This window comes from Venturia canescens, chromosome 5 (genome assembly GCF_019457755.1).
Source record: "Venturia canescens isolate UGA chromosome 5, ASM1945775v1, whole genome shotgun sequence".
Classification (NCBI taxonomy): Eukaryota; Metazoa; Arthropoda; class Insecta; order Hymenoptera; family Ichneumonidae; genus Venturia; species Venturia canescens.
Window position 1 is genome coordinate 17,731,175 of NC_057425.1, and position 26,126 is coordinate 17,757,300.

Sequence of the window (26,126 nt, forward strand, 5' to 3'; positions counted from 1 at the left end):
CAGTAGCATTTGAATTTCAGATAATATCCGAAAGAAGATTTTTCATTCTCACTGTCATTTTTGTTGTCACACCCCACTCTTTGGTTTGTCCATTTACCGAGGAACGCGCATGGAAATTTGTACATGTTCCAGAATGCTTTTGAGATGACGTTGGCCCAAACTCGTCGTTTTAATCTTTTTGGAAATTTGGAGTCGTGATCGGGTTTTATCGCTTCCCATTCTGTCGGAGACAGAACTAGACCGAATAGCTCGCCTTTTCCTTCAGTATCGTCGTCCGAGTAAACCTCGCAGTCAGATTCGTCTGATTCAGAAACGTTAGACAAGTTTTCCATGTTGTCGTCATCGATGATATTAACCGTTGGCTTTTGGAACAGAATATCTATACCCAACTTCTTCCGAGCTGTTTGTAGATGATCTTTTTTATTTTCTCTCACATGCGTATAAACGGTGTGAGGTTTCCATTTACCTCCGAGTTCTTTGCTCATATCATGCCAGACTTAAGCAGAACTCACCGGAAAATCGTTAGTTCTAAAGAACTCGATGTACTTTTGAATTAACAAAAGAATTTCTTCGTCCGTAACGCTGCATGGTCGCCCCATCTGATAGGAAAAATATAGTGTTCAATAAAGATTGTCGCGCATTTTAAATCCCACAAGGTTTTAATAACCCATATTTTAAATATTTTCTACTAAAGCTCTCGGTATAACATGCAATTTAAATAGAAGTTTAATTTAAAACTGAAATTGAAAATGAAATTTGAAAGAAGAAAAGGGATTTGCCCGTTGTTTTTCACATTGTTATGGCTGGCACTCTCAACATCATTTTACAATTTTTTTTTTAATTTTTCATAAATTTTCAAATTTCTATAAATTCAACCAATATTATCAGGATATTTGGCAAATCATATCCAAAATTTCATGTATTCATCATGAACTAATCTCTTATGCAACCATATTGTGATGGAAAAAAAAATTTCTACATATGAAGAATATAGAGTAGAGCGATAACCTGAAATCAATGTAACTTCTATTTCCATGATCTAAAATTATGCTTTGTTAACACGATAGTGTGCGGGTAACGCTAGATTTTTCAATGATCAGTGAATCTTGGTTTTTTCAATAAATAAAAACCCATTACAAATTAAATAGACAGTTATCACACAATCACTATTTATATAGCGTGAACTGTCAAAACTTCCATTCATTCTCCCAGAGAGTGAAAATAAATTGCATTTTCTCAGAGTGAGAATGAATTCTTTGCAACTATCGCCTTTTCATGTTTGTGCAATGGTAGAAATTTAATTTTTTCGGTACGATTTAACATTAATAAGTTCTACTCAGGAATTACAGCAAGACAGTATTGTTACAACAGATTCTATGTTTTGTATGGGTAACAAGAATATTGAGTAAGTATCGAAAATGCTGCCCCAATTTGATATCGTAATAATGATCTTAGTCTTGAATATTTTTTTTGAATTTTTTTCTTTTCAATTACATTTCTATTTTCATATTCAAAAAGACTGAGCAATATTTTAGAATAGACCTTTGGTGTGGAAACAGAGTCTAACTCAATTATTGCAATCTAAGTTCACCTTTTTATCTTTGTAATTAGCCGAATAAATTATCTGAAATGATTTCTTAATATAGCTCTCTACTTGTGCTTGAAATGACAACTATTATGATTTGTAAATTCTAAATATTTTCAAAGCAAAGGAACAAAAATCGGTTGATGAACTTTTTGTCAAAAGAATGTATGTAGTTTGATATTTTTTGGATAACGCTAAGCACAAACCCAACATTTGTTCACCGTAATGTGCAATGGACCCTGTTTCGATAATGACACCTATTTTTTGTTCATAAAATTTTTGGTTGCCGGAAGATTATTTATTCTGACAATTCAATGTAGAAATTGTTGAATAATATGGCTAAAAATATATGAAATGGAATAATAATGAAGTTTCAATTTTGGATGAAGAAATCTTTGTTGATGTCATATATAATAATTAATTAATCAAATTTATTCAAATCGCAAATACCTTGAATAGTAATGTTAGATGTCGAAGCACCTTGACCACACTTTGGAATTTCTGCCACAACCGCAATATTTGTGCGTCTTAACATCCGAAAACAATTATTTTTCCCACGTCTACAGAGCACACGTACCTTGGAAAAAGAACATCAATTGAAAGCAAAAATTAGTTTTTCCAGCCGTTCATTTTGTGAATATCCGTCGATATTAATTGCATCCAACTAATTCAATTAAAATGTATATTTATATAGTTTTTCATAATTTGTCGATTCATACTATAATACTAATTCGTTTTGGAAACCCTCTTAGAAAATTTAAAAAAATGATTGTTGGAGACCTCATAAACATTCCGAAAAACATAGAATTCATTTTCGCCTTGGTTAAATAAAAATATAATAATTTATATATTTTTTTATTCGAAATATACCAAATATAACTCCTATACGGATAAATCGGTTGTACAATTTTATGCGTTTTTACTTTACCTCATCTGCGTTTTCACTCAGTCGCAAATTTATACATTGTAGGTGCCAAAAAACGCGGGAGGCTTCTGCCCCTATTGTTTACATCTTTGGCCACTGTTGATATGGCGTTTCGCTACCGCTTATTCTGATGGATTTCCATGTTTGTTGTTCAATCCAATTCCAACCAATCAAATTCGAGGGTCATACACAATATAACTTCGTGAACGAACAGCGTGAGAAATACTGTTTCTAAAAAAGTTCAAATACGCAATTAATAAAAAGTATCCTCAATAAAGACGTTTTTCAGGGACTCAGTTTTACTCTTTCTGAATATTGAAAATGATTACGTGCAATATGTTATAATCCTTCAAGTAATCGAAAAATCTAGGTGCAAAAAGCGTCAGATTGTAGCGACAGGGTTGATGTACTATTAACATTATCAACGGGTGATGGACGATGTAATGTAGTGGGATAGGGGTAGGAGTAAGCCACCACACGCTGTTACTGTCTTAGATGTATATCTTTTATTATACGGTGTTCCTCTTATAAATCGCTTTGCAGACGGACTAGTTTCGACAAGGTGCGATCAACGACTGCCTGCCCGGAGTTTGGGCTTGGATTGCTTTGCTAACGCTTAACGCTTTACAGTGTTGCCAAGTTACTGTCGTAGGCTTATCCCAACGGACGTAATACATTACATTTCCCCCTCGACTAGTTTATGTTACACATAAGGCATTTTTTAAATTTGTATTGCGGATGCTTACTCGATACGCAGCTCTTTTACAAAACGTTGCTAACCTCGTATTACACTTTGAATTCTACCCTATCGCGAGGACTTACTTAATCCTATAAGGGTTTATCCCTGTATTTACAAGTTCAAGCGTTTTATAGGTTTGACTACCCGTTTTGGTCTACTATTCACGTTTAGGCTCTCGTCGCGTTTAACATCTTTATTCGACGCGGAGATTAACGTGTCATTTTTCAATGTATTTCGACTTATCTCGACATTCGGAGCATTTAACTGCGCCTGATTTTTTTCGCACAAACTGTCTTTCGATCCTTGATCATTTTTTCCTTCGGGTTCTCCGTTCGCGATTAATTCGCCAGACATTTCCCCGGAATTTTGCGTTTTTTCTTCGCACTCTTCTAACACCCGGTGGTCAGTTCTCGATTGAGCTGATACCCGATGTTCGGAACTTGGTTCTGAAAGTTCGTTTTCGTAAAAAGTACCACTTTTCTTTAATTGATCTACGTGCCTCTTCCATTCCACATTTTCCTCTTCAGTATTACATAAATAATTTCTTTCTCCCAACTTTTCTTTGACCACAGCCCTTCGCCACGTCGGTTTACTTGGATTCTTGTAACAACGGGCATATACTATTTCCCCTTTTTTAAACTCGATCTCTCGTTTGCCTCCAAAATGTCTAATTTGTTTTTCTCTCATTTTTTGCGATATCGTTTTGTTCAAAAATCCCAAACGCGTTCTGACGTTGTATCCTAATAATAATTTCGCGGGGGTTTCCCCGGTCGTACAATGTGGAATGTTCCTATACGTTAACAAATATCTACTTATTATAGTCGTCATTTTAATTCTGCTGTCGCATTCGTTTAAAGTTTTCGTGATGCTTCGTTTAAATGTACCTATCGCATTTTCGGCTTGTCCGTTTGTCGACGGATGATACGGCGCCGACGTTCGGTGAAGAATGCCGTTTAGTTCGCAAAATTTTGCAAATTCATCAGATGTAAATTGTCGACCATTGTCCGAAAAAATTATTTGCGGCAGGCCAAATCTCGCGAAGCATTCCCTTAGCTTTTCGATTGTATTATTAGAATCTGTCTTGTTCATTTCGAAAATTTCTGGCCATTTTGAATACGCATCGATGATCAATAAATAACTTTTTCAGCCCTCCGGGCGGAAAGTGGCAACTTTCGGCCCGCTGCGCGGGCCGAAGTTGCCGCATTCCGCCTGCGTCGGACAGAAAAATCGTATACACTCCACGGGAGTGAAATTAGACCACCTCAAACCGCGTGCTTATCACCCTCGCCTTCGGCTCGGGTGACAATTCTGCCCGCGGTTTGAAGTAGTCTATTTTCCCTCCCTAGGTGTGTAATATACTATTTCCATGAAAGGGCCCCAAAAAGTCTATATGAACTCTCTCGTAGGGTGCTTCTGCCTCGCGAAATTTGATCAGCGCTGCTTTCGGCGGTGCCTTCGCCGTCGACATACAGGCATTACAATTTTTTACATACTCTTCGATGTTTTTGTCGAGATTAGGCCACCAAAAATATTGTCTCGCTAACATTTTCATTTTGGCCATGCCAATATGCGTGCTATGAATTTCCGCTAAGAAAATCGGCCATAACTTTTTCGGTATTATAGCTCTATAACCCCACATCACGATTCCATTTTCGATATAACATTCGTTTGCTCTATAAGCATATGGTTTCAATTCGTTGTCGTTAATGCTTTCAGGCCAGCCGTTTCTTGTATACAGTAATACTTTACTCAAAACAACATCACGGTTTGTTTCTCTGCGAATTTGATCGGCTGAGACTGGCACGTGATCTTCGACAACAAAGTGAAAATAATCGAAATCTGTGTTATTTACGTTTTTTTCAACTTGCAGTGGGAGTCGCGATAACCCATCGGCTCCGCCGTTTTCTGTGCCTTTCACGTACGCGAATTTGTAATTTAAACCACTCAAGAATAGTGCCCACCGTTGGAGCCTACCGGCGGCCAACTGTGGCAATCCTTTATTCTCCCCGAATAGGGCTTGTAGCGGTTTGTGATCGGAATATAGCAAAAATTCGTTCCCGATCAAATATTGAAAAAACTTGTTCGCGGCCCAATAAATTGCCAACGCCTCACGATGAATAGCGGAATAATTTTTCTCTGAGTCTCTCAAGACTCTCGACGCAAAAGCTATGGGCTTTTCTGCTCCATCAGGAAGAATATGCGATAACACTGCGCCAATTCCCACGTTTGAGGCGTCACATGACAATTTAATTGGCAGGTTTGGGTCGAAATGGGTCAAAAAACATTCGCCTGACAATTTCTTTTTAATTTCCTTGAACGCAAGTTCGCCTTCTCTTGACCATTTAAACTTCTTGTTTTTTAGCATATTATAAAGAGGCGAAATTATGTCCGCGAATTTCGGCACGAATTTTGCATAATAATTGACCATTCCAATGAAAGCCTGCAATTCTTTGATATTTGTTGGTTTTGGAGCATTTATAATCGCTTCAACTTTTTCAGGATTTTTCTTTAACCCATCTTTGTTTAAAATATGCCCCAAATAACGCACTTCGGACTGAAAGAAAACGCATTTTTCTTTATTTAATTTTAAACCTGCTTTCGAAAGACGTTCAAAAGTTTCTTTCAAATTTTGCAAATGTTCATCACGATTTTTACCTGTAATTATAATATCGTCAAGAAACGAGACTACGCCTTTTGCTCCTTGCAGTATCTTTTCGATCGTTTTTTGGAAAATCGCACAAGCTGATTTGATACCGAACGGCAATCTATTTATTGCATAAACGCCTCGGTGTGTACTCCATGCCAAAATTTCTTTTGAATCTTCGGTAAGTTCAAGCTGATTATAAGCTGACGACATATCCAATTTAGTAAACTTTTCCCCGCCGCTTAATGCGGCAAAAATCTCTTCGATTCGGGGGAATGGATGTCTAATGTCCTCGATATGTTGGTTGACCGTCAATTTATAATCAGCACACACTCGAATTTTACCATCCGGTTTCAGGATCGGTACTAGAGGAGTTCCCCATGCATTTACGCTTTTTAGTGAAATTACTCCCTCATTTTCTAGTCTTTTTAGTTCTTCCTCGAGTAGTTTTTTCATAGCTAGAGGCACTGGCCTCGGTTTGAAAAATTTTGGCGCTACGTCTTGTTGGAGTTTGATCTTGATTTTCTCGTATTTGTACTTTCCTAATTTTCCGTCGAAAAGTTCGGTATATTGTTTGATTATTTCTTTGACTTCAGACTCAGTCGAAATGCAATTTATCGATGCGATATAAAAACCCAATGGTTTCATTAGATCTCTGCCCAAAAGTGGTCTGCAGCCTTCTTTTACGACTATTAATTGACTTTGCACCTTGCATTTTTTATTACTTATTCTCACGTTTATTTGACCACTTGGAACTAGTACTGTACCATCGTACATTTTCAAACGAGCTGATGTCTTTTCTAAAACGCAGCGATTAAGGAATTGTTTGTAAACTTTCTCTGGAATTATCGATCTACCAGCCCCGGAATCAATTTCAAATTTAATTTTACTGTCTTCAACCATTAATTCTATTAATTCGTGTGTCGTTTCGCTATTGTCTATCTCGAGATTCAACATATCGGAGATTTCGAACGATTCTTCTGACTCGACCTCGATAAAATTATGCGATCTGACGTTTTCGCGACATATTTTTGCTAAATGGCCAATCTTTTTACAAATCTTGCACCGATATTCTTTGTACTTGCATGTTTTATAATTATGACGCACGCCGCCGCAGTGGTTGCAGGACGATTCGGAGTCAGCCTCCTTGGCTCGACTGTTCAAAGATCTCGATGCCGGGTGTCTTGTTGGGCGCTCTTCCGTTGACTTCTTGTTGTCTGAGATGTTTTTACTCGTTCGCTCCTTCGGACTCCTCGACTGGATCTTGTGTAACTCCGATGCACTTGATCTCGATGATATCGCCAGCGATGCCTCTTTCGTTCTCGCCACTTCGAGAATTTCATCTAGCGTAGCGGTTGGACTCTGTTCGAACACCTTGTCCAACACAGGTCCACTTTTCAGACCAGTTATAAATCCATCCTTGATTTTGTCGTCTAATAAAGATCCAAATTTACAGTTAGACGCCTTTTTTTTTATTCGAGCGTACCATTGATTTACCGACTCTGAATCTCCTTGGGTCATATTGAAAAACTCTCTTCTTTCTTTGAAAGCCGTGACCCTTGGAGCGAATTGTTTTCTCAGAATTTCGCACAGCTGAGCAAATGATTTTGTTGATGGTAGTTGTGGATCGCACAAGTCTTTCAACACTTTGTATGCTTCTTGACCCACCAACGTTATCAAAACAGCTACCCAACGATCTTCTGCGATTTTATTTGCTAATAAATACTGGTTGAGACGCTCTTCGTATATGTCCCAATCCTCGCTTATACAAAATTCCGTTAAGGCACCAATGGTAGAAAAAAAGTTTATGTTCGATACCTGGTCTGTCGGTGTTATTGTCGTAGTTCGAGCGCTCGGCCTTGAGGCTTCGAATTGCCGTCGTTCTTCTTCGAACCGTTGTCGTTCTACATCAAGCTGCTCCTTTTTCCTTACTTGCTCCTTCTGTTGGTTTTGTAGGAGTTTTTGCTGCTCTATGAGTTTTTCCTTAAAACTCTCTTGTTCCGCATGCTTTGCCTCGAGAAATTGCTGCCTTTTGTCTAATTCCTCCTTGGTCGGCATGATTTTCGACAGAAATCCGTTTTCTTCGTGAGGTTTTTCCGTTTATACTTTTATATAAAAAAAACTTTTTTTTTTTTTATATATTTATATTTATTCCTGTGACTCCATGTCACCTTTTAATTCACTTTTTATCCTCGTCGCCAATGTAATGTAGTGGGATAGGGGTAGGAGTAAGCCACCACACGCTGTTACTGTCTTAGATGTATATCTTTTATTATACGGTGTTCCTCTTATAAATCGCTTTGCAGACGGACTAGTTTCGACAAGGTGCGATCAACGACTGCCTGCCCGGAGTTTGGGCTTGGATTGCTTTGCTAACGCTTAACGCTTTACAGTGTTGCCAAGTTACTGTCGTAGGCTTATCCCAACGGACGTAATACATTACAGACGAAATTCTTTATTTCTCGTTTTTTTTAAGAAAACCGAATAAACTCAAATAACGCACATTAAGGAAACTGCAAATATTCGAAAAAAATATCGTGGAGCTCCGTCGCAATCTTAGAACAACACAAGTTACGTAGACTCGATTAAAGATAAACAAAATATGTATACGTTATTGCAAGGATTTTTTTATTCAGCCCAAAATAGTTAACTTTCCAGAAAAAATGGGAAAAATACTTCAGAGGCGCCTGAATGTTTTTCGTGTAGTTCATCAATATTATTCTCTGTGTTTAAGCAAACATAATTTGAAATCAAGTTGAAAGTAACAATGCAATGGATATTATTCACCTGAACAAGGCATGGAAATATTATGAAATAATTGTAACCCATGATACATGTATATACCATCCAAAAAAAGGTTATAACGAAATCGAAGATTAAATGGTTGAAATGTAACGGAATTTGTTTTTCTGTTTTAGTTAGAGCCAAAAATTTATTTGTGATATACGAAAAACGCTATATGGATTATTTTATTTAGATTTCATACCTAATAATTTGTTCAAAATAGAAATATTTTATTTCTTTCATTTATGTAATGTTGAAAAGCCACATTTTCCAGAGAAATCAACAGTCATAAGTTGACTACGATGATCAAGAAAAAAAAAATTAGTTTGCCAATATAATAGGGATAAAACAATACATCTTCTGGATTCTAAAAATGCAATATTTATAGATAATACTTAGCAAATCGACAAGTGAATAAACAAATTCTGTTTACCTTTGTATCTGACATGTTTATGATTCCATCCTGTGCAAGTGATATTGGAAAGTGGTTCGGAACTCAACCAGCCCATTGTAAGATCCAGAGTTAGCGATATCTTTTTATATCTTCCAAGGTGGGTCCTATTTGGAGCAAAATAACAATCTAGAAAAAATTTCCATCGCTTCAATTCAAATTGGATAAACTTATGATAGAGTTAACTTCATCTGTTTTATTAATGGATGCAAAAAAAATATTTATGTACAAGGTTATATGGCTTGAGTCATGAAGGATAAAATGCTCTCTTTTTTTTTTTACTTTTTTGAAATCTCTCGTAAGAAGTAAGAATTTCTATTTGAGGAGAAAACCTGGATCATAGTAAATTTGGAAAAATGATCCAAAAGCTTCTGGTATTTTTCAAGTGTCTCGACGGGTTCTGCAGAAGATCACTGATTATTAAATATTTTGATGGATTGAAATCATTATGAGTTCATATTCCATTTTACTTGCTGCATTCACTTATATGAGGTACAGAACAATTATTTTATGTTGCACATGATAAAGTTTGCCAAAAAAAATATCATTGAGGTATTTGCTGTTATAGCTGTATTTGCAGATATGCTGATAAAATGGATAGCAGTCACTGGAATATTGTTTCAAATGTTAAAAAAAAACACGAAAATTTACACTGTCAAGGGTATAACATGTTTGTTGGCAAAATAAAAGAATAATGAATAACTGCATAACGAAATTATACACGCTTTCTAAATTTTTTTATTCCAATAATCTTACACAAAAACGCTTGTAAATCACAGTTACAGCGATACGTTTTTATAAACAAATTAGTCACGTTTGTAGCTTTTTTCATTATTGTGCTAATCGATGTTTTCTTAAATGGTGACTTCGATTTTCTTTCAAAAATAGCGGACTCTTGTTTCTTACTTTTCACTTTTACGTTGGAGTTATCGAGGTTAAACACGAAAAATTGAATTTGATTTTACATTATTGGTAGAGAATTCGAGCCAATTCCTCCCCACGAAATTTCAATAATGAAATCAATGTTTAATTTGCTGACATATCCATTTTCATTTGTTCCTAATAATCAATACAAAACTATTAACGACGAAATACAGCCACGCAAAAGTTCGAAATAGGGTTAAAGAAAGTAAGAAATAGGATTAAAGAAGAGGGTAAAATATGTGATATGCGAATAAGATGCAGTTCAGAAAACAACCAGCAGCTGCTACCACGTCTCTATCGTAACGAGTATACTGAAACCTGCAACACAGCACGAATGCTGTAAAAAAACTAGAGACAAGTACATTTATGCCCTCTGGGAAGTCATCTGTAAAATCATGGAAATCAATGGTCGTAAGACTTTAAATCCAAGAAACAAAACGTTGTTAAATAAATGCAGAAGTTGCCGAGTACATCGCACTACGAACAAAAGAATTACAAAAGAAGAAAAATAGGACACAACAAATTACAACCACAAAGAATACAAAGACAAAACATTACAAAAACAAATTGCGACTAAAATAAATTAAGATCATAAAAATTTTAAATAAATTACCCACGGAAAAAAATTATATACCAAAAAATTGAAACAAAAAAAATTTGGCCGTTGTACTTGGCGTTTTTTTTCTAGCTAATATTATCTAATTTACCTGTATCTTATACTCACAAATTCGAAAGTCGAGTAAAACGCCAAGTACAACGGCCAAATTTTTTTTGTTTCAATTTTTTGGTATATAATTTTTTTCCGTGGGTAATTTATTTAAAATTTTAATCTTAATTTATTTTATTCGCAATTTGTCGCAATTTGTTTTTGTAATGTTTTGTCTTTGTATTCTTTGTGGTTGTAATTTGTTGTGTCCTATTTTTCTTCTTTTGTAATTCTTTTGTTCGTAGTGCGATGTACTCGGCAACTTCTGCATTTATTTAACAACGTTTTGTTTCTTGGATTTAAAGTCTTACGACCATTGATTTCCATGATTTTACAGATGACTTCCCAGAGGGCATAAATGTACTTGTCTCTAGTTTTTTTACAGCATTCGTGCTGTGTTGCAGGTTTATTTGACGACTTTTTGTGTACTCGAAATCTGAAATTTTATGGGATACATTGAAAAATTGAAATAATGATCATAAAATTGAAACATCTGATCACCCAATAAAGCAGTTTATATATTCACCTACACCCATCTCTCTCTATATATTTATTTTGACATGCTGAAGCCGAATTCCAAAATACCGTGAAAATAGGTGAAAATTGCGAAAAATGGTCGTTGAGCAAAATTTTGTTGACCTAAATCTAGAATGTTTCTCGTGTTTTTCGAAAGTTCTGATAAACAAGGTTTCAGACAATATTTCGGATTTTTCGATTCTCACAAGTGACCCATGAATCTCATTGTCAGTATCCACTTATATATTTGAAGCCCCTGGCTCAAGGAATGTCTTGGTATGAATCAGTTGAGATTTCACACAATCTGGACAAGCGATGAGAATTTTTATTATGAGGTCCAAAAGCTTGGAATATTTCCATGAGGCACCCGAGACTTTGTAAAACCATGTTGACCAATTGATTTTGTTCTTCCGAACAGATGTACCAATATTGCGATCGTAGAAAATCACTCCGTATCGGTTTGAAGTTAAAAGTATTATTAGGAAATTGTGCACCCTTTCCACTGCAAAATCTATCGACGTCAAAAAATCGAATTGAAACTTGAATATTACTTCAGAAATCAATTGACTGTAGAATTTTAATTAAAATTGAACATGACGCTAAACGAGTTTATCAGTTGTGCAGTTTATATTCTGTTTTAGGATGTTTTATCAAAAGGTAATGATTAAAAATGATGAATACAACGTTTTTATCACTCCTTCTTTCGGATTAACAAAATGTTTGCCGGTTCGTTTGCCTGTTTTGCTTTTGAACCAGGCAAATTTCCGGGTCCCTTCCTATTATTGTACCGCGAAACAAGACTCTGCAAGACCGGAAACGAAAAAAAAAACACGCATTAGTTTTGCTATGGCTGAATTTTCAAAAACCCAAGATTTCGCGGTGTCGAGGACGAAATGAACGGTGGTGTGAAAATAATATGTCAACTCGAGGAAAATACAAGAAATAATTCCCTGTCCGTCGAGTAAAGCTCGAATGACCGAGGAATGACCTTCCACAAGAAAAGCGAGTATAAAGTGTACGTAACAAGTTCTAATACTTTGGGAATCCATGAGCTTGGTTCGTTACGACAAAGTCTCCAAAACTTCTGTGTGAAATGAAAAATACCACCAAGCGGAACCATCTGACATTGCTCTGACTCGATAGCATACCATGAATAAATGACGAATGAGAAATAGTGAAGCTGCGACAAGCCTCTTCCACATTTATCTGCACTGGGGATCAAGGGACGCGGTAGCGGCTCGTATTGTTACAAGATTCTGCAATCGAAAACATGCAATTACTGTTTTACTTTGGAAAAACGTTTATCAGAAAATCTTTTAATCATAAATGACATTTCAAATGATTTGATTCCATCCAATAGTCGTAAGACTTTTAAAAGTTCTCTTTAAATTCAAGTCAATAATGAACATTTTTCTGCTTACTTGACAACCATAAACTACACGGCAGAACACACAGCACAGGCATTATTAACATTTTTTTATAGAAGTATCCAAAAGTCTGAGAATTTCAAAACCATTGTCACCAGCTTGTACGTATGCAATTACAATCGCAAGATCTCTATCATCATTTTCTTTTCAGACCACCAGAAATTTTCTCAATGCGTCGAGCCCTTGACTAGAATTAAACTTTCTTAGTGTTTTTCCATACAATGGGTTTGCTTCTTCGGTAGATATTTTTGTAGTCCTTGATCTTATTCGTCACTCCTATCTTGGGTTATTTTATTTATATTTTTCAATGGAATCTATCCAATTTTTGATAAAATAGCATAATGAAAATGATAATGATCATCTACAAATCTGATAATATTCAATTTTGGAGAGCTGATGAAAATTGTCGCCATGACAAAGATGCAGAGGCATGGATTTATTTATTTATTTAAATCTCCTTTAAAATGTAAAAGGATATTTAAAAACCAATTTCTCGTGAATTATTGAATAAAATGTTTTCCATATGATATAACAAATGAAACGAAAATGGAATGTGTAGGGAATTGAAATCTGAGTATATAATCAAACAAATATCGTAGACGAATATAAATTCTTCATTTGTTATTAAATAAAATGTTTTCCATGAGAATTGAATAAAGAATCAAAAATGTAATGTGTTAAATTGAATTATTGTAAAAATAGATATATTCAACAAATATACCCATCTATAATATTCAATTCAATTCTACACATTTCCGTTTGGATTCAATATTTATATCATACACAATACATTTTATTTGAAAATTTATTCCGAACTAGGGTGCATTCCGTGCGATTAAGCGTGTGAATAGTTTTCTTGTAGCGCTGCAGCGCTACTTTTATTGCAACAGCGTCTTCAAGCCCACCAATCTTGAAGCAGTTCAATAAGAATAAACAGGAGTACAGGGGGATGGCTCCATAGTTTTCGATGTCCAGGTATATTTCTCAAGAGTTTTTGATGTCTAGGTATATTTCTCTACGGCTTTCGATGGCGAGGTCAACGGCTCCATAGTTTTCGATATTTAGGTCGCTGTAGTTTATGGGGTCGAGAACAATCTCTCAATGATTACCATGTTAACACTGTTATTGTCATTGTTTTTCGATGTTTGAGAGGACGTTTCCATGTTTCATTATCTTTTTCATCTCGTATCATGTTTCATTAGGTTCCAGTATCTAGATTGACAGTTTCATGTTTATCAGTGTCCGGTGATATTTATTCACGATATTCTGGGTTCTTGAAATCTCCCCTGTTATTGAAGACCATGGAGTCTTCGATCAGGATATCGATAACCATGATGAAATATATCCAGACATCGCAAACCATTGAGTCATCGACCTCGACATCGAAAGCTACGGGGAAAATACCTAGACATCAAAAACTGTGGAGCCGTCGACCTGGACATCGAAAACTATAGAGCTATCGACCCAAACTTTGAAAACCATGGATCCATCAACCTAGACATCGCAAACCGTAGAGAAACATAGCTAGACATGGAAAATTATGGAACTGTCGACCGGGATAGCGAAAACTATGGAGAACTATACCTGGACATGAAAAACCATGGAGAAATATGCCTAGGCATCGAAAAACATGGAGAAGTATACCTAGACATTAAAAACTATAGCGCCGACGACCTGGATAACGGAAACAGTGGAAAAAAATATACCTAGACATTGAAAACCATGAAGAAATATATCTGGACATCGAAAACTATGGAGGCGCCGACTTAAATCTCGAAAACCTTGCAGTCGTCGACCTAGATATCGAAAACTATGGAGCCGTCGATCTGGACATCAAAAACCATGGAACCGTCGACCTAGACATAAAAAACCATGGAGCCTTCGACCTAGACATCGAAAACCATAGAGCTGTCGACCTAGACATCAAAAGCCGTTAAGAAATATACCTAGGGTCGAAATCTATGAAGCCGTCGATGTGAATGGCAACGACTATCATGAATCATACCTAGACATCGAAAACCATGAAGAAATATACCTAGACATCGAAAACTATGGAGAAATATACGTAGACATCGAAGACTATGGACAAATATACCTGGACATCGAAAACCATGAGGAAATATACCTAGACATCGGAAACTACGGACCCATCGACCTAGACATCGAAATTCTTGGAGCCGTCGACCTAGACATTGAGAATCGTGGAGAAATATACTTAGACATCGAAAACCATGGAGAAATATACCTAGACTTCGAAAATCTGGGAGAAATCTATCTAGACATCGAAAACCATGGAGCTGTCGACCTAGACTTCGAAAACCTGGGAGAAATCTATCTAGACATCGAAAACCATGGAGCCGTCGACCTAGAAATCGAAAACTATCAAGCCACCTACGAGAGATGGATTTTGCTTGTGCCCTTGGTGAAAAGGGGTCGAGATCGTTTCTCTACTGCGTATGCACCGACACATCATTCTAACCTCGTACGATGACGCGCGTAATTATTTTTTTCCTGCAAGTTTTGCTCATACAAAAAATAAAGAATGTACGAATGTACATTTGGCGCATTCTTCACTTAAATTCACTCCAATGCTTATCATCAACGATAAACACGAGTAAAAAAAAGCCCAATCCAACGATTTACTCGATAGCATCATACCTACTAAAAGAACATTAAACGATAGCATCACACCGACTAAAAGAACATTAAAAAAAAGATTCGGCCACAATACGTGACTCAGATTTCTTGGTAAAACGAACATGTGGTATCCTTTAATCTCTGAATGATTCGATAACATTTCGTGAAATTGACAGCTTAAATTTTGAATACAACGGGGAACTGTCACTTTCCAAATTTTTGAAGCATGAACAGATTCATGGAAATATATAGGTATACAATTTGTATTATGACACCAGAAAAAAATATATAGATATATAAAATGTATTATGGCACCAGATTTGTCACTAAAGAAAAAACAAATAAACATCAAAAATGTGTGCGAAAAAATGCAACATTTTTTGATGAAATTAAAAAATAAATAATTAATATCTTTTCAATGCGTTAAGCTACAGAGTTCGTAGAGGTCGCGATCGAAAGATAAAAAAAAATAAAAAATACGTCATCTTGCAGGATTCTTTGAAATACTGTAATTATTCAGTTATTAAAGAAATAAATTTTGAGTGTTATCGAAAACAGCTGAAAAACACTCTCGCTCCGGTAAAGACTCTCTGGAAGCGACTCGTCATACATAAATGTACTTGTCTCAGAGTCGCTACCGCGACTCTAGATCTGTTGCCAGAAGCTACATGATGCTACATGAAAATAGGAGGATGAGCATTTTTTTTCTCGTAGAATTGTACCGTTACATGCATTTAGTATGTAAATCAGATTTTTTGAAATAGTTTTATGGCTTTTTACAAATGTAAATATTTACTAAAAAATTGGATTGATGTAAATTGTTTTACATAGAATCTCTTCACAAAAACTACTCGACTTTATTATTTTTTTCCCCGTTATCAGGTCAGAATCGACGATGAAAATGTACACTGATAGTTATAGTATATTATTAAGCAAAGCATAAACAAAAATATAAAAATCCTATCGATCGAGACCTAGCAATAAGGATAGAAGTTTTAGAAAGGTTTGGAAGAACACGATGAAAAAAATTACGATATAACTATCGTACTTTTTTTCATTGAATCACAATTGCATTCCATAAGCAGTGTCTCATTATAGTCCCATAATTAGGTAGCATTTGTAGCGGTATCAACTGGATGATATATTAATACAATAAAAGGATGTTGAAAAAATGACGCCATTACTCCATTTCGTTTCCGGAGCACGTTGATACAAAAAATTTAACTTCGGACCAATTTTCTTGTCAAACGTAAAATATCAAACTCATTCAATCATCAATTATAAATCAATACCTTGTTTAAATTACGATTATTACCTGTTACACACCTAATGCCTGAAAATCGCTTTCCACAATGTTACAAACTATAATGATGCTGGTTACAACTCACCATGTGCTCACCTTGTTCATGGTGTACAAAACTTTCGACGTATCAGCCTCTTGACTCTTCTTCTTCTTCTTCTTATCCTTCACTGGCTATCTCCCACATGGGGTATGTGCCATATGCCTCTTAACTCCTTGTGTTAGAGGAAGAGGAAATTCCGACATGATGTGTATCAGTGCGCGCGCGTATATTTAAATATGTATTTAGACATGTATGCACAGGTGGTAGCAGTATATTTTGCACGTCTAATCTAGCCATTGAATTGCAAGCGTCTCAGCGACGACGAAATTGGCGATAGAAATGACGATGAGAACACTTATAATTGAAACAAAAAAATTATACATTTTGAAACTTTTGATTCGATTCTGTCAACATTATAGACGTCCTGATAATAGCATCCGTAACAAAACGTGATCAGATTTGATTGATTTTTGAAATTGTATATTTATTATTGATACGAAAAAAATTGATGAATTAGCAATTGGTTCATCATTTCGAATTGATTAAAATATAACTGTTCACCTCTTGAATAATTAAAAATGAGGAAAAATTGATCACGGGCAAGCATTAAATGATTCGCTTCGGTTATCTGATTTATTACAGCTGTTATTTCGCTCAAAGTGAATTCAGGCGAGTGTTGTATGTTCATGTATTCTCAAATCTTCGACATTGGTAGCGATTGCTCACGCTGCACATTGAACAGTTTATTCAATGATTCTCTGAAAATTTTGAACCTGAAAAATAAAATACAAAGTTTGATTATATGCGATCACGAGAAGTAATTATTTAGGGCTTTTTCGCTTGAAAAGCAATTCAACTAATTTTCATAAGAAGTTATTGAACATCTACTTGGACTTCATAAAATCAAGGAAATTATGGAAAATATCAAAATGTCTCACAGGAAAAATATTGATCTTCATTAATAATGGTTACAACACATTATAAAAAATATACTCCGAAAAAGAATTAATTTCGCGCGTGTTACGAAAAATATGATTTATTCTCAATGCGCATGAATTTTCATTTGACCACAAGAATATTCAGACCATTCATTGGAAAAATCACGAATTTAATACATGTTTGTTATAAATATAATAATAAAAATCGGGAATTTCAAAGTTATTGTAGAAAATCAACAAATCGATGCAATGTGATAAAGTGTAAAATCATCTGATCATTTGGCTTGTAATTTTTCCAGCAGTTTTTTCATATTTCTTGGGCTTTTTTTTTCGGAATCGAAATGTCTAACTGTTCCCAGATGTCTGAAGTTTTAGAGGTCTTATGTATTTATGTAATTCATCCTCAAAGTGATTTGTTTACCTATCCGTAGAAATGGTGACCGGTGTTAAATCTTTAATCTCCATTCATTCTAGTGCTTACGATTGTAAAGTAATGGTTGGACTTTCCGCGAGACTCAGCAGCGGCTGTAGAACGCGTGCAGTTTTCTTTTTTCTCGTGTGCTTCGTCTTTCTCCATTCATCCTCCTCTTCACTGACCACGCCACCTTAACTATCAGGTCTTTGTCCTTGTCGCTTTTCCTTCTCGAGTACGCGTTTGAAATACGCGAACTGAACGAGATCACTCACATTTTTTGCCAATCTTATAAGGGTTTTTGAAGTACGTACTGTTATCTGTTGTGTCTGAAAGTAAAATAGGATTGTAAAACAATCCATGAAGAAATTTTATTTCTGTTCATCCAAAAAGCTACAAAGTGAATATGTATGACAAAACAAACCCTCGCAACATCCGATTCAGCCACGTCTTCCGGATCTAAGTATCGAAGAGCAAATGTTTTTGAATTTAGCAATTGTTTTGCTCGCTTCTTCCGTGAACTTTGACTCCATGCATCGAGCGGTGAATATACTTGCTCAATATTTGATCGCTGTAAAAACAAACAAATGATTAATCAATTGATTTTTCTCAATTACGGTAGTTAAAAGAGAACGACACTGACGTTCTTGCTCGGGATTTTCCGTGAAAAAGTGGATCATATTTTTCAAAATCTTGATTATCGTTTTTTTGCATACTCTCAGCATCAGGATTTTTCGTATTCAAAATATCCACGTCGCTGTTAAGAGCAAGTACCTCGTTATCTTGTTCTATTGCATTTTTATATTTGTCCACTCTCACAACATGATTGCTGATTACCTGATCTTGATCGGAATCTCTGACATCCAACATCACGAACCGAAGATCGAATCGAGAAAACAATGAATCTTGAAGCCTGATATTTTCCATTGGTGGTATATACTGATTGTACTGAGAAGGAAGAAAAATGGAAATTTATCAGCTTATAGCTGTTGCGCATTTATCGATCTAGTGACATTGAAGTTAATTTTGTTAGGACGCACTGAAAATGAAGTTAAATTATTCACTGATTTTTTAGACAACATTTTCGCGTTCACAGGGTCGTTTTCTATCCAATGTAAGACTCTGAGGTCAAAAATTATGCCTGAACAGTGAGTTCTTCGAATTCTATTTTGAATGCTATTTTTTAAATATTTTCATGCATTCACTCTTTCACTATTGAAAATATCGTTGATCATCTCTTCAGAAACGTACTCACAAAATTCTTTTGTTTGGGTAAAAGATTAGAACATTCATTGAATAAAAAAAGAAAAAAAATCTTACTCGTCCATAAACGGAATTCGCAGCAGCAAGAATGGAGTAATGAGCATTCAAACTAGTGTGAACTCCGCCTTTAGCGATTGTAACTCTACCCTGTTTCATCACTTCATGTATCGCAGTTCCATTGATGACTGACATTTTGTCAAATTCGTCAACGTAAATAACTCCATGATCAGCGAATACCATAGCACCAGCTTCCAACCCACGTTCTCCAATTTCTTGATCAGATGTATAACAGCCACTGTGAAACGAATGCCGGATAAACCTTGCACCCGGTTATTGCATAGTTCTTGACACAGTGCGTAACAGCTGAGATTTAGCCACTGATGGATCACCAATCAGAAGAATATTCATGTCACCATGTAAAAGAAAAAATAATGTATGCAACTCCTTACGTTAACACTAAAAAAGCCTTTCTTTATCTCGCCTCTAAGCCGGGTTCCATTCGCCAAAACTTTTTACTCACCACTCAAAAGAAGACACAAAAATGCTTTTGTCACGTAATCATGACCATTAATCGAGAGTGTGAGTGATCCGCTGAGAAACTCGAATGTCATTTTGTGGACTGCTCTCTGCTATTTTTTTGCACATTGCAACGTCTTTGTGCGATATTGTAAAATTGGTTTCTTTACTCAATTGCGTGTATTGTTGGCAATTAGAATCGTTCTGAAAGGTTGAAAACTCTTATATATATGATACACGTGCATTAAGTTTTCTGCAAAGGACTTTTTGATATCACCAGAATCGAAACCACTAAAAAATGCTTTTGTTGAAAAGTCTCGAAATACCATTTACATTCAACTTAAATCTTAAATTTTACGTCCCATGAAAAGTACAAACGATTCGAATGATTTATACCTAGATGCTTCTGTCGGGTATCCATTTCGTTTTTCCGGCAAACATCGATAGTTATGTACCAACACATTGAACTCCCTCCGATAGTAAACTCCGAGACAATTGACCGGCAGGTGCTTTTTTTCGCATCTCTTGATTGTCAAGGTTTGATGATCTTTGTGAGTAGATAAGCCAAACTCGGGGCTTGGGAAAGTACCAAAGAAGGGACTATCATCGTCCCTTTGTTTCTCATATTTTGCTAATTCACTCACTTTTACAATGATTTTTGCACTAATAATATGTTACAGCTGACGCGAGACGCGGGCACGACTGTCAATGTGCCGAGATTCTACGAGTCAGGAACGAGACGAGACTCTGACGTTAGGCTAGGTCTGGAGCCCTAGTGTTTTTTCGTCGGACAATCTCCATCACCTTTACCCCCTACCGATAGATTGATAATTCATTTATAATGATGAAATAATCCCTTTGAACACTTTTGATTTTACTAATGTGTGTTCCCAAATGATTTCTGATCGTTTAAAAAAAAAACGATTCTTTGAACTAAGATCTGCCAACTATACACCAATGAACTTTTATTAATGATTTATCAACTATTCTTTCGAAAACTATCGTAATAGCTTCGAAAACTTGCGAAAACAATTCCATAATTATACGAATAAGAGAAAAAGAGATTCATTATTTTCATCTGCCAAATATACAGAACCCTTATAGATACCCTCCACGCTACGGACGCTACGGTACTGTGAACAGGTGACATCTGCTGTCGTGACAGGTACGACTGGAACGACGAGTTGCGCACTAGACATGATCGAGTCAACACGCCTTGTAAAATCGAAGTTGATCTTTCTATCTATTCAAAGTGTTTAAACTAGTAAAAGTTGTAGTTTCTCTACTCCACAGGTCTCGCGTTTTCAGGCGTGTACAAACATTTCCAAATTAACATCTGTTTTTATTCTCTATCTCTCAAACATCCACTTTTTTCCAGCAACTTGTCTCCTAACCTAACTTTTCCGGAGCAGTCTTCCCAACACGCGCCTGTCCCCCTCCGGGCCGGACATGGCTGAATCAGTTCTAACGCAAAGGGAAAGGCACCTGCAGGGCCTCCCCGATGAAGACGAGGACCAATCGCGGCATAATATAGACGACTCTCCGATGGACTTTACATCTCAACTAGAGGACTTACGCCGAGAATCCTTCCCGCACGCTTGAGCGGACCGATGACTCAGCGCGTTATGATACAATGAAAACGAAACATCAGCACATCGACAATCATTCTCAAAACAAACCGAACCAACAACCAAACTCTACTCAAAACCAGTCTGAAGAGGCTGCCTCGAGCTCCGTACCATCCCGCCTCCTCTCCAACACCTACTCTGAAAGAAGTTCTGGCCCTTTTGTCGTTCTAATTCAACCGAGCTCGCTCGACCCCAAACCTGCTCGACTTAATGCCACAAGGATAGGCAAAATTCTACACAGTATCTCCTCAAAGGGAACAATCTTAGACGTTTTCAGTTCTGGCAAAGTCCAATGCTCCGTAGTTTTCTCCAACGCTCAATCTGCTAACCATATCCTCTCGCACCCAGTACTCTCATCTGCAAATCTCTCTGCTTTCATCCCCGACGCATTCGTCACCTGTGAAGGTATCATCAGAAATGTCCCACTCGATTTTACGAAGGAAGAATTGCTGGAAAATATTATCTGCCCCACAAAAATTTTAGACGCACGTCGTCAAAATCGAAAAATTACCACTGATGGCGAATCCAAACTTCTGCCAACACAATCCTTTTACTCAAAATTCGAAGGTCGTGTTCGACCTGACCACGTTAGTCTATTCCATGTTCGTCACCCTGTAGATCCCTGGCTGTCCCCAGTCAAGATTTGCTTTTCCTGCTTTCGTTACAACCATGTCTCGAAACAATGCAAAAGCCGCCCTAAGTGCATCCAATGTGGAAGCAACAAACACGAAGGAGAAGAAATCTGCCCGAACTTAAACGGACCCATGCGCTGTGCCAATTGCAAAGAAAATCATTCCCCGATTAGCAGAGAATGTCGTTTTTTTATCCTCGAAAAAAACGTCAAGAAAACCGCAGCAGAAAGGAACATTTCCCTCTTTGAAGCCAGAAAACTGCTCGACGCTTCCTCAGGCGTTCGCCGCCCCTCCGTGAACCTCACCACCACTAACTTTCCCCTCCCCCCTCTCTCTCGTACTTCTTCTGAGCCCTCTTCTGCCTCTTCCTTGCGACCTCAGACATCCTACAGCCAAATCGCCTCTCTCGCAGCTAACCACCATCCACAGCATCATTATCAACCGGTTTCTCACACCCCGACTACTGCACCGCTTTCGCAAGCAAACGGTGCAATTCCACGCACAACTCCACTGCGCCCAACATTTAAGAACTTGCCCCTATCGGAAAGCTCTATCCATACCACCCGCGTGGCTCACGCGAATCTTCTTCTGGCTCCTAATGGACGCAACACCTCCTACACTCAGAATGGCTTCGCCCTCGACCACAGCCCTAATCATCCTTCCTTACCGGCATCGTCTTCTGAAACTGCTGGTCCCTCCAGCCCCTCAGCCGAGCCCACCCCCGCTCTTCACAACTCAGTTACTATTTCCACCACAATCAGTCTGATTACGCAACTCCTCATTCCGGCCCTAACTTCCCTCGGTCTATCCGATTCTACTGCCCCCTTCTTTGCAACACTAATAAACTCTCTCTCTTCTCTCTCGCCTCCACTCCAAACCCAGCATGGCTCCCAATAAACAACTAAAAATTCTTCAGTGGAATTGTAGAAGTCTACTTAATAAAACAGGCCTGTTACTCAACTTCGCACAATCATACGACATAATCATTCTGTGTGAAACCTGGCTTACGGACTCTTTCATACCTAAACTTGACGGCTTCTACCTTCTAACCAAAAACAGAACAGATCAAAGAGGCGGTGGCCTCGCAATCTGCCTCAAAAAGGACATCCCCTTTAAACAGGTCCATAATATTTACAACATTCCCAATGATCTAGAAACCCTCGCTATCTCTATCTCGACTTCGCTAGGACCCCTAATTATTGTTGCTTTATACCGCTGCCCATCTTCGGCCACGCGTGGTACTGATTGGCAACGTCTCTTTAACTCCCTTCCGTTAACCGAAAATGTGCTTATTGGCGGCGATTTCAATTGTCACCATACTTCTTGGGGCTGTGCAACTGACAGCCCTTCCGGCTCTTCACTATCCGACTCTTTGATCGATTACAATTTATCTCTTCTTAACGACGGCTCATCAACCACTAACCCCTCGAACCTTAATCATAATCCCTCGGCTATCGACCTTTCCTTAGTTTCCCCCGATCTTCTTCCTTTTGTTGAATGGCAAGTTGAAAAGGATTCTCTGTTGAGCGATCATTTTCCTATCACTATTTCAATTGGAATCACTTTCTCAACAATATCACTTTTATCTCATCGCTATCCTCTTAAAAAAATCGATTGGTCACACTTCAGGGAATGTCTTGATTCGGTGGCTCCTACCCTTCCTGACTCATCTCCACTCACTCAATACAACAATATAACCTATGCCATAAATGAATCCATTCTTAAATCCATCCCGCCTTTACCATCGGCCAATAATACTCGCCCATTCAAAGCACAGCCGGCTGTTTGGTGGAACTCGGACTGTGACGCGGCCAACATCGCGCGCAAACAGGCTTGGGCATCCTTCAGGCGCCTGGGCAATTTGGAAAATTTAATCAATACAAAAAAACTGGACGCCTTGGCCAAAAAAACGTTCAAAAAAGCTAAAAAAAATTCATGGATCGAATTCACAAAAACAATAAACTTTCGCTATCCCGCTAACAAAGTCTGGGCCAGGGTGAAGAGTCTTAGGAACAGAAACCTTTCCAACCCAGACGCCTTCGCTTCTAACGTTTCAGGACATGAAAAAATTCTATCCCTTATCCCTTCTATCTGCCCCCCTTCCTGTTTTCTACCAAACTTTCCACCCGACGAATCTATCTTTTCGCAAAACCCTCTCCTAGATTCCCCTTTTTCGTTCAAAGAACTCACGTCTGCAATCCAAATGTGCAACACCAAATCGGCGCCCGGCAAAGACAAAATAAACTTTCTAATAATCTCTAAACTTCCTCACTCGATCCTCGACCTGCTCTTAAACACATTCAATAACATTTTTCACTCCGAACTATTTCCCGAATCGTGGCACGACTTCCTCGTATTTTTCATTCCGAAATCCGCAGCTGGCAAATTTCGACCCATTTCTTTAGCCTCTTGTTTTCTCAAACTCATGGAGAGACTCTTACACACTCGCCTCATCCAATGGTTAGAAAGCAATCTCCTACTATCTTCCTCTCAGTTCGGGTTTCGTAAATCGAAATCCTGTCTAGACAACCTCTCGATCCTCACGACTCAAATCTACAAAAGCTTTTTGACGCGTCAATACACAGCCGGCATTTTTCTAGATGTATCTAGCGCCTTCGACAACGTCGACTCTGGCGTCCTTATAGAGTATCTTAGACACATTGGGCTTCCCCGTTCTTACTGCAAATTCATCCACAATCTCACTTCTTTTAGATCTCTCTACTTTAAAATAGCCGGCGAAATACATGGTCCCTACAGAGCTCTCAAGGGCGTCCCTCAAGGCTGCATTCTAAGCCCTCTATTATACATCCTCTATACGAATCAACTTGAACAACACCTTCACCCCCAAAGCTCTTGTCTTCAATATGCCGATGACGTAGTCATTTTCTCATCATCTCGGCAACTCACAGGCTGCATCTCTTCCATCCAATCCTCCCTAAACGAAGTCTCAACTTACCTTAAGGTGAAAGATCAGTCACCTAACCTCACCTCGAATTTTCGAAATGAAAATTCTCCGCTGTCGTTTGACTAATCAAAAAAAGGCTCGGTCAACGGACGCGGAAAGATGACAAAAATCCGCTGACAGGGGCTTTTTTTTATTGATCAAACCGTGTCGCAGATATTCAATTTCGAAAATTGCAGCTATCTCTCTCGCACTCACGGTGGCGAGATAGCGACTGCTCCATTACCTTAACTCAAAAGATCTCTCCATCGAACCATCTAAATCCAAATTAGTCATTTTCTCACGTAAAAAATTTGATCCCACCCAATCCTCCGTTTTTATCGATTCTATTCGTGTAAATGGGTGTCTTCAAGCCAAATTCCTAGGACTTATCCTAGACTACCGCTTATCATGGCATCCTCACCTCAACAATATTATCTCAAAATGTAAAAATCTATTAAACATTATCAAATGCCTCCGCTCCACCTGGTGGGGCGCGGATCCCTCGTCTCTTATCTCCATCTACAGGGCACTTATTCGCAGCTCCATTGAATACGGTTCATCCGTTATCCCGCTTAAATCTCACCCCTCGCTTGCAAAAATCGAGGTCATTCAGCGCAAAGCGTTGAGACTTGCCCTTGGTCTTCGCAACTCCACCCCCAACAACGTGGTTCTAGCAGAATCATGCGAACCCCCTCTTCTTTTTCGTCTCCAATTCCTTTGCGACAAGTTCATCCTCAAAATATTCTCCACATCCGATCACCCGCTTCTTACTTCCTTACCTTCCCTCTCTCTCTCACTTAGATCAAACAACCACAACTCTGATTCGCTTTTCCACGTGCCCCTCCTTAAAGCCTACAATAAACTTCTTCACCTCAAGTCTTTCATAGAACCTCACCCTTTCCCCCCGTTTTACTACATCGCTCCTTCCACCGATCTATTAGGCGTCACTATCGACACTAAAACGGGCAGATCATTACAAGCATCCGTCGACCCCAAAGCAGAATTCCTCGCCAAGTTCAGCAATGAAGGCAACATCCCTTTCTTTTTTACCGATGGATCCAAATCAGATCCTGGTACCTACGTTGGGCTTGCTATATACTGTCCTTCTCTCT

At 37.7% G+C, this 26,126-nt stretch overlaps 2 protein-coding genes across 7 annotated transcripts; both read right to left on the minus strand.

Moving 5' to 3' along the window:
• Nucleotides 1-2,993: 2,993 nt before the first annotated feature.
• Nucleotides 2,994-20,556, minus strand: LOC122410486 (uncharacterized protein K02A2.6-like). Of its 6 annotated transcripts, none has more exons than XM_043418654.1 (9): nt 20,207-20,556; nt 19,815-20,014; nt 19,441-19,671; nt 18,869-18,979; nt 18,456-18,602; nt 18,041-18,360; nt 16,727-17,454; nt 4,612-9,235; nt 2,994-4,391 (listed from the first exon to the last, which is right to left on the minus strand). In XM_043418654.1, exons 8-9 carry the CDS (start codon nt 7,949-7,951, stop codon nt 3,361-3,363), a joined length of 4,371 nt encoding a protein of 1,456 aa, XP_043274589.1. In that variant the 5' UTR covers nt 7,952-9,235; nt 16,727-17,454; nt 18,041-18,360; nt 18,456-18,602; nt 18,869-18,979; nt 19,441-19,671; nt 19,815-20,014; nt 20,207-20,556; the 3' UTR covers nt 2,994-3,360. The 6 variants fall into 6 exon arrangements, with proteins under 6 accessions (XP_043274589.1, XP_043274588.1, XP_043274585.1 ...); XM_043418653.1 differs by having other exon boundaries at nt 18,101-18,360; nt 19,352-19,671; XM_043418650.1 differs by having other exon boundaries at nt 16,738-17,454; nt 19,352-19,671.
• Nucleotides 18,226-19,534, minus strand: LOC122411324 (DNA replication licensing factor Mcm3-like). The gene is made up of 4 exons (XM_043420070.1): nt 19,352-19,534; nt 18,748-18,979; nt 18,456-18,490; nt 18,226-18,360 (listed from the first exon to the last, which is right to left on the minus strand). Exons 1-4 carry the CDS (start codon nt 19,532-19,534, stop codon nt 18,226-18,228), a joined length of 585 nt encoding a protein of 194 aa, XP_043276005.1.
• Nucleotides 20,557-26,126: the final 5,570 nt, after the last annotated feature.

Coding starts and splice junctions, on each gene's coding strand:
- LOC122410486 (XM_043418654.1), bottom strand. CDS start 7,951: ATGCCGACCAAGGAGGAATTAGACAAAAGGCAGCAATTTCTCGAGGCA. Junction 4,392..4,611: donor TTTGGGGCCCTTTCATGGAA/ATAGTATATTAC, acceptor CGGAGGGCTGAA/AAAGTTATTTATTGATCATC.
- LOC122411324 (XM_043420070.1), bottom strand. CDS start 19,534: ATGGTATTCGCTGATCATGGAGTTATTTACGTTGACGAATTTGACAAA. Junction 18,980..19,351: donor CGAATTCCGTTTATGGACGA/GTAAGATTTTTT, acceptor CTTCCTTCTCAG/TACAATCAGTATATACCACC. Junction 18,491..18,747: donor GAAAAATCCTGATGCTGAGA/GTATGCAAAAAA, acceptor TTCGATACTTAG/ATCCGGAAGACGTGGCTGAA.